Genomic DNA, 8,490 nt, shown 5'->3' on the forward strand with positions numbered 1-8,490 from the left:
AGCCTTCTCTCCACCACGAAACGAGGACATCGCCATGCAGGATGTGGTGAATCAAAACTTGGAGTTAAATAAAAAACATCCTTCCGAACACTATGAATGGAATCTGCGTTCACCAACAATGGATGAATCTGCTGCCAAGAGATTTTATTTCAACATGTTTATCCATACAGCTACTAAGAGGAAGAAACACAAAAATTTCTGGGTAATGAAGTCATTGCATGACATTCCAAACAGACACTGACACATCATCTAAATTTCTGCAAGCATGTCTACTGGTTAGGTAAAAGAAATACCCACTGCCCATCATACATTAGCCAAATGTGAGACAAAAGCTACATACAGTCCTGCAATGACAGATCTAATCAACAACTGCTGATAAAGTGAAACTTTCAAAGATGCCAAAAAGAAAAAAAAGAAAAAAAAAAGCAGAATTCCCTCTCCTCACTATTTCCACTGCAGGCCCAGCTGGGTCCCGAGTTGTTTAAGATCATGACCGTTGATAAAGCATGTCCAGCCAAATTCTCTTTGTTTGAGTATTTCCAAAACATCACACATGGTGCATAGAGGAGGGAAAAAACGCCAGCTTTCCCTCATGCATCCAATCAATGGGGAAAATGGGAAATGGAGAATGTGAAAGGGTCACAACCCTGGGGGTGGATATAATCCCCCAGTTGCTACCGGGTATATGGTATATAAACACTGCTCTGGAAAAACATTAGACTAAGTTTAAAAGTTTACACTATTTTATCATGCTGTCTGTTGAGATTCCATTGACGGAGTTGATACAAATAGTATGAATATGATCTGTTCAGCTTTGCTCTTAAAAATGAAGGCATAAAGACGACTGCCCGTCGCATTTCAGCATAAAACCAACCCAGATTTCCGAATGTGGAAGGTCATTTGAATTCCTTTAAGTTATTAGATCTCACGCTTCTCAAAATGGAGAGATTGACTACGCAGCCAGGTGGTATGGTAAAGTCATCTCTCCAAGGGGTGAGAAAGTTCAAGCTTAGCATGAAACCAATCTAGAGTTTAAGGTTTGGGAATGGAGTGCTGGAGCACCATATTCTCTCATTAGCCTGACAGTAGAGTCTGCAGGAAAGCAGATTGCCATCTTCGCTGCAGGCAAAGTGAGAGAACATTTGATATTCCCATTTGGCCCAAGCAAACCTTTAAGTTAACTTAGCTAACAAGATTTTGCCAAGTAATCCTTGATTTCAATAATATGTGAGTTTGTCTCCAAATAACTGATTGCCGTATTGGATTTCAGTTTCAATATTTGCAGTGGTTGAAAAGGCATCAATAACAACTGTCAAAAGACATCCCGCTAATCTTAAACTCTTAAATCATTTCACATCAGGCATTTTTTTGAATTGAAGTAACACAAAACACATTTGTTAAGAGGAGAAGAAGAAGCTTACACCTTTTGTTTTCGCTTAGAGAAGTCCAACTTAAATGTAGCATGTGTGCCATCAAGCCTGTAATAACATGGCATTTCAAGTCCTGTTTAAAATTTCCAAAACATATATAGACTCACATTTGTTTTTCATTTGTCTAGCGGCAGGGCCTTAGCTACCCAGGGTTCCTGCATTACACTTCAGAGAATTTAACTCCCTCTTTCTTTAGGGAAAGCCTTAAAAAGGTGCATCGCGCAATGCAAACTCAGTGGACAGCTTAAGTTTCACTCTCTCTGCCCTCAGCGTCTTTTCACAGAGTCTTAAGAGGTCACCCAATTGTAATGGTCACTTATTGCCTGTGGAGCAGTTCCCGGTGGTATAAAGGTACCTCAAGACCACCCCAGTACCAAAACAGCCTCAGGCTCAAGGGCTCAAAGTAATACTGGCACTGATGATGCATACCTGCACTGGAAGACCTTATGAATTACTCTCTATTTCATTTCTACTCGAGACACTGTAGAAACCATCATGGGCCTTGAACCTGAAACGGCAGCCCTGAATGATTTATGTCTGCAGTGGGGAAATTAAAAAGTGGTCCTTTTTTTGATTTGTGCTGTTCATATCCGCTGATAAGAATATTTCAGTTCATGAGAACAGGAGAAGAGCTTGTGCAGAAGACATGCAACACTCATTTCCCTTTTCCAGACTGCTTAAACATTAGAGGAGGCATATTCATGATGAATTATTATGGCTAGTATGTTTTTGGAAAGGGGAACAATAAAGTTATCATGCCAAAGAACAAGGCTTTCTTACTCATGTCCAAGAAAACTATGATTTAATATAATGCAGAGCCATGCGTAAAAAGGGAATTTAATTAATGAGCAGACAAATGCAATAGGTGGCTCTGTTTTATGTGTGACTTGGATAGTCTTACTCCCCATTTTTTCCAGTTCAAGACTTGATCTCATTACACTTATTCCATCCAAATGTCTATAACAAATGCCAGTGGGTGAGTTCATGCCCTCTCCCTGCCAAACAGATCAAATAGACCTATATAGCAAAATATAAGGTGGCTTTCCAGTACCTGTAGAGAATAGAAAAGTCAGCAGTGTACTAACCTCAGCACGTTGTGTTCTGGGCTGGTTGGCGTCTGTCTCGATGGCATACACATCCACCAGGTAGAGGTCGGAGCCTTGCTCTCGGTCCAGCTCTGCAGCCGTCTGTATCACTCCAGTGTGGCGGCCGATGGTGAAAAGGCGTCCCACTGCTTTTCCACCGCTGCGAACCGCAACGATGAAATACTCCACTTTAGACGCTGACCCCCGTGGGCTTGAGGCATCCAGGGAGATGACGTTGGTGCCTGCTGGCTGTCCCTCTTTGAGGATAGTGATGTATTTTGGTTGGGAGAAAACAGGTCCATCCATCCCTTGGAGGATGATGGTCAGCTCAGTTCTGGAGGTCTTGCGCTCTGTGCCGTGGTCAGTGGCCGACACTGTGAGGGTGTACATGAGTCGGGATGGAACCAGCTGGGAAGCCAGGCGAATATCTCCACTGTACCTGTCCATGATGAAAGTGTTAGCGTCTCCTTCCACAAGCTCGTACTCCACTTCCCCGTTTGCTCCCTCATCGGGGTCGAAGGCCACCACTGTTGTCAGAATGGAGCCGATGACTATATTGGGCTCAGCCACAAGGGCATTCTGGGACACAAAAGTGGGAATATTATCATTCTGGTCTGTGACCCATATTGTAACATTTTTTAGGGCAAAGCGGCGGAATTCAACCGGAACTGCCTGGTCAGTGGCTTTGATTGTCAGCTCGAACAGATTTGAAAACTCTCTGTCTACTTCCTTATTGGTGTATATGAGCCCGGTGCTTGGGTCAATGCTGAAGTGGTTTCCCCGGGGAATCTGTTGAACAATGGAGTACTCCAGCTGCCCGTTTATGTCTGCATCTGTATCATGAGCTGTAATTGTCATGACTGAGGCTGAGATGGGAAGATTTTCAGGGATGGATTTGAAAATGTCGCCAGGGGTAAATATGGGAGGATTGTCGTTAAAATCCCTGACATGAATGACCACAGGAATGGATGAAGAGCGTGGCGGTCTACCATTGTCCTTTGCAGTGATGTTGAGTTTGTAAAATGACTGAGTTTCAAAGTCCAGCTTTTTAACCAAAAAGATGCTGCCAGTGTTGGGGCTGATGCTGAAAGTGCCGTGGTTGTTTGTAGCTGTTATGCTGTACGTTATGTCTGCGTTCTGACCAGAATCTGCATCAGTGGCAGTCACAGAGGCCACCAGCTCACCAATCCTCATGTTCTCCAGGACATCCACAGACAATGAGGATTTAGGGAAGGAGGGGGAGTTGTCATTCTCATCCAGGATGCTAATACTGAGCATACAGGAAGAGGACAAGGGCACAGCTCCAGCATCAACAGCAATGATTTTCAATGAATAGGAGGATGTAGATTCATAGTCCAGCTTTCCTACTAAAGTAACCTGCCCAGAGCTGCTGTCAATAGTGAACTGTCCTTCCTCGTTACCTTCAGGGATGTGATAATGAACCTGTCCATTTTTGTTCTCATCCACATCGGAGGCGGAGACACGCAGAAGTTGCGTCATGTTTTGAGCTGACTCAGAGATGGAGGCCTGGTAAATGTCTTTGGTGAATTTAGGTGGGTTGTCGTTGATGTCTTGAATGTAAACTTGCACTTTGGCCTGGTCTCTGAGGGGTTTGGGGAGACCCTGGTCTGACGAGACGACCACAAAGCTGAACACGGCGGCGCCTCTTTGTCTCATGAGTAACTCGCGATCAAACTGCAGCGTGCTGGTCAACTCCCCTGTGATTGCGTTCAGCTCAAAGTTGGGCTGCGGTGTCTCAAATGTATATCTGACCTCACTGTTTGGGCCAAAGTCCTTATCCTCAGCAAAAACACGCCCCACCAGCGACCCCCTCTTCTGCTCTTCCTCAAAATGAAACACATAATTGGTGCTGTTAAAGAGGGGTCGGTTATCATTTACATCATCCAGAATCACGCTGACATTGACGGTGGCGCTAAGTGGTTCCACAGCCCTGTCTTTGGCTACAACCACTAAGTTATATCTGTCCTGTATCTCTCTGTCTAGCTCTGCTTTGATGTACAACTGCCCGTCTGGAAAAATGCCAAACACTTCACCTGTGTTGCCACCAGCGATGTCATACATGATCTCCCCATTAAGACCAGAGTCTTTGTCGGTGGCCTCCACTTTGAAAAAGCGGCTGTTCACAGGCTCAGACTCCAGGATGATGACCTCATACGAAAGCTGGTCAAACATGGGCGAGTTGTCATTGACGTCGTAAACACTGACAATGAGGATGAGACTGGAGGTGTGCTTGGGAACCCCCATGTCTGATGCGATGACCTCGACCTCATAAGAGCTTGTGGTGACCTCCAGCGGCCCAGTCAGTGTGATGAGGCCATGCTTCTCGTGAATATGAAAAAGGCCTTTGGGGTTTTGTTTGAGGCTGTAAACCACCATGCCATTTGTCCCTTCATCAGGATCTGAAGCTTTGGCCTGGAATATGACATGACCCGTGCTCCAGTTCTCCACTGCACTCACATGCTCCACAGCGTGAATAAAATGAGGAGCATTATCATTTAAGTCCTTCACAGTGATGTTAACAAATGCCTCTCCTGTGATCTCCCCAGCTCTGGCTACAACTTTGAGCTGATAAAAACCTTGCTCTTCTCTGTCTATCTGGCTCGATGCTGTGATCTGACCTGCGCTGTTTACGGCAAAAAGCCCTCTCTGGTCTCCTGATGTGATTAGATATGAAATGTTTGTGTTTAAATCTACAGTAGTGGCTGACACGGTCCCTATAATTGTCCCGGTACCCACATTTTCAAACATGACAAAGCTGTACACCTTCTGGCTAAAGACAGGTGGGTTATCCTGTGTGTCTATAACAGTTACAGTTACTATGGCCTGGATGTGTGAGCGCAGGCTGCTACCATCTGCTGCTGTCACCTGCAGCTGGTATGCAGTTTTCTCCTCTCTATCCAGGGGCACAAGCGTGGTAATTTTCCCTGTGTTGCTATTAATGCGGAATTTGGAAGCATCTCCGGCTGTAATTATATATTTGACTGTGCCATTTCGACCCAAATCGGGGTCTGTGGCTGAAACTGTGGTTACATAAGAACCCGAGGGCTCATTCTCTTTCACATTGGCAAAATACTGCACAGGGTAGAAAACTGGTCTATTGTCATTGATATCCCTCAGGGTGATGTTGACTTTTCCTACAGAGTGCAAAGGAGGGCTGCCTGCGTCTGCTGCCTGGATGTGGAGTAAGTAGGAGGCCTGATCCTCCCTGTCTAGCTCCACGGCTGTGCTTAATCGCCCTGACACGGCATCCAGGCGAAACAGCTCCTGGACTGAGGCTGGAGTCTCTGAATCAAATGAGAAGCGGATAGTTCCATTGGCCCCAAGGTCGTCATCTGAAGCAGACAGCACCACCAGCTCAGTACCAGCAGGAGCATGCTCCACCAGGGAAACATGAAATGTGCTCTGTGTAAATGTGGGCACTTGGTCATTCACATCAGTGATGTTGACTATAAGTTTAGTGTAAGAAATCTTGGGCTGTAGCCCCTGGTCTTTGGCACTAATGTTGAGCACAATTTCAGATGCTATTTCCCTATCCAGCAAAGCGGCGCTGGTAACCAGACCACTGTTTTCACTGATGGAGAACCAGCCCAAAGCATTTCCAGACACCAGGGAGTAGCGCAGGTTGGCATTCTGCCCAGAGTCACCATCTGTTGCAGAAACCCCTTTAATGTAGCTGCCTTTTGGTATGTCTTCACTGATATCTACTCTGTACAGCGTTTCCTGGAATATGGGTGGGTGATCATTGATATCATTCACAAAAATAACCAGACTGGCAAAGGAGGATCTTGCAATAGGCTTCCCATTGTCTGATACAGACACAGTTAGATTGTATGAGGAGATTCTCTCTCTGTCTAACACACTGGCAACTTTGATCAGACTTAAATTGGGCACAGGAGACGTGTGCACTTCAAAGTGTCTCTGCTCGTTGCCTCCTAAGATCGAAACAGATATGTTACCATTAGCCATGGGGGAGTCTGAATCTGAAACAGTGAGTAAAGCCACAACTGTGCCAATCTGTGCATTTTCATCGACAGATGCAAATTTAGAAGTTGTGGGAAAATACCTAAACTTTACAACTGGGTCATTATCATTCACATCTAAAAGTTTGATTGTTGCTTCTGTTCTGCCGGACAGAGAGGGCACCCCGTTATCCACTGCATGAATTGTCAGGGAGTACTCTCTCTTACTCTCATAATCCAAACCATCTTTTATAATAATGGTACCAGCTTTAGGGTCAATTTGAAAAGGTGTCCCTTCATCTAAAAAGTACCGGATTTCAGCATTGGCTCCCTCATCCTGATCTGATGCTGTAATCTGCAGAATACTTGAACCTACTGCTGCATCCTCAAAAACACTTGTTTGATATTGGTCTTGATCAAAGATAGGAGGGTTGTCATTTATGTCTTGAATGGTAACATTTACTTGCAGGTAGCCAAACTTTTTCGGGTCTCCTTTGTCCTCCACCTCAATCAGGAGCTGGTAGAAAGGGGTAACTTCCCTGTCCAAGCCACCAGTTGAAACAAGGTGCAAGAATGCCCCCTCTCCACTAGGATTGACTGTAATATCCAGGCGGAATTTCCTCTGGTCGTTGCCTTTCACTATTCTGTACGTGGTGTGATCAACTCCGTTACTTCCAATGTCTGAATCTGTAGCAGTGTCCAGAATCACTTGCCTGCCGCTGCTGGCGTCCTCTTTGAAAGACACGACAATTGACGCGTCTGGAAACACCGGAGAGTTATCATTAATATCCAAAACTACTATCCTGACCTCAGTCGGGTAGGTGGGTTGACTGGACAGCACCACAACGTTGATGACATCACTTTGCAAAACCTCTCTGTCAATCACCGAGGAGGTGTAAATTACTCCAGTGGTGCCGTTAATTGCAAAAAGTTTGTGGTTCTCGCTGAAGCGGTAAGTGAAGCTGGGTTTGGTCTCTATCGTGCCCACATAGGTGCCAATGGGCTGCTCCTCCAGGACCTGAAACTCTTGACGGACTTGACTTGATGCTGAGTACCGCGACAGAGTCCATAACATCAGTAAAATCAAATGAAACCGGCCTAAGCCCCTACCTGTGAGCGCCATGGTCATTTAGCCAGCCACCTTTCTCAGACAGAGTCCATGCCTATGATGCATCAACTTTACTGAGGTCGGACGAGTCACTAAAGCATTGTATTCCAGCAAATGTGCAGAAAAAAACTCAATGGGAAACCCAGCAGTGACTCTTTTTGCAGTTATTCAGTGTTCCAAAGAACTCCAGAAGTGTTGTTTTATCCTGCGCAGCGCTGCTTTTCAATGCAACCAAATCCTCTGAATGGAGAGAATGATTCCTAGTTTCATTCCAACTCTTCAAACAGCATTTTCAAAGCGGAATCTGACAATCCCTTCAAAGACAAAACAAAAGAAAAGTTCCTAGCTCCTTCGAGATGCGTAAAGAAAAGTTTATCCAAAGTTAGCGCAAGTGAGCGGCGTTTAGTGTGTGCAGGCGGCTGTGCCGACGCACCGTCCCGTGGAATAACGGTACAGGCGTTTCAGTCATATTGTGCTCAGGAGTCCCAGTAAGTTAGGACAAAGCTGGAGTTCGACAAACTCCCTCCCATCACTGATCCCATTGGATAGTGGTGCTCCTGCCTGCCCTCCCACCGCCTTTCCTCTTCCATTGTGCTGCGCAGCTCTGCCGTACCCGCCCGGAGCAGGATGTCAATCAAATACGACAGGTAATGGTGCCCTTAATTACTTCAGTAACAGATTAATGCGAGTTAAAACGGTCTTAATGAGCTCAGGATGTCAAAGTAAATCAGACAAACATCAGAAAAACATACACACACATACAAAAGCACATCCTATGATGGAAATACTTTACAAAATATGCTCACAATACAGTCATATCAGAGAAATATTTTAAAATACCAGGGGAAAAAGGAGGTCAAACTAAACATAAAATGTGAAATAAAAGT

At 45.2% G+C, this 8,490-nt stretch overlaps 1 protein-coding gene across 1 annotated transcript in view; it reads right to left on the minus strand.

Annotated features, from left to right (window-relative positions):
- The window catches only part of LOC109138414 (protocadherin Fat 4-like), a 51,794-nt gene extending 43,597 nt beyond the window's left edge, over positions 1–8,197 (minus strand). The window contains exon 1 of the mRNA XM_019258437.2: positions 2,516–8,197. Within this exon, the coding sequence (XP_019113982.2) occupies positions 2,516–7,624 (5,109 nt within the window). The 5' untranslated portion in view covers positions 7,625–8,197. The remainder of the gene's footprint in view (positions 1–2,515) is intronic.
- Between the last annotated feature and the right edge of the window lie 293 nt (positions 8,198–8,490).

This window comes from Larimichthys crocea, chromosome I (assembly GCF_000972845.2).
Source record: "Larimichthys crocea isolate SSNF chromosome I, L_crocea_2.0, whole genome shotgun sequence".
Classification (NCBI taxonomy): Eukaryota; Metazoa; Chordata; class Actinopteri; family Sciaenidae; genus Larimichthys; species Larimichthys crocea.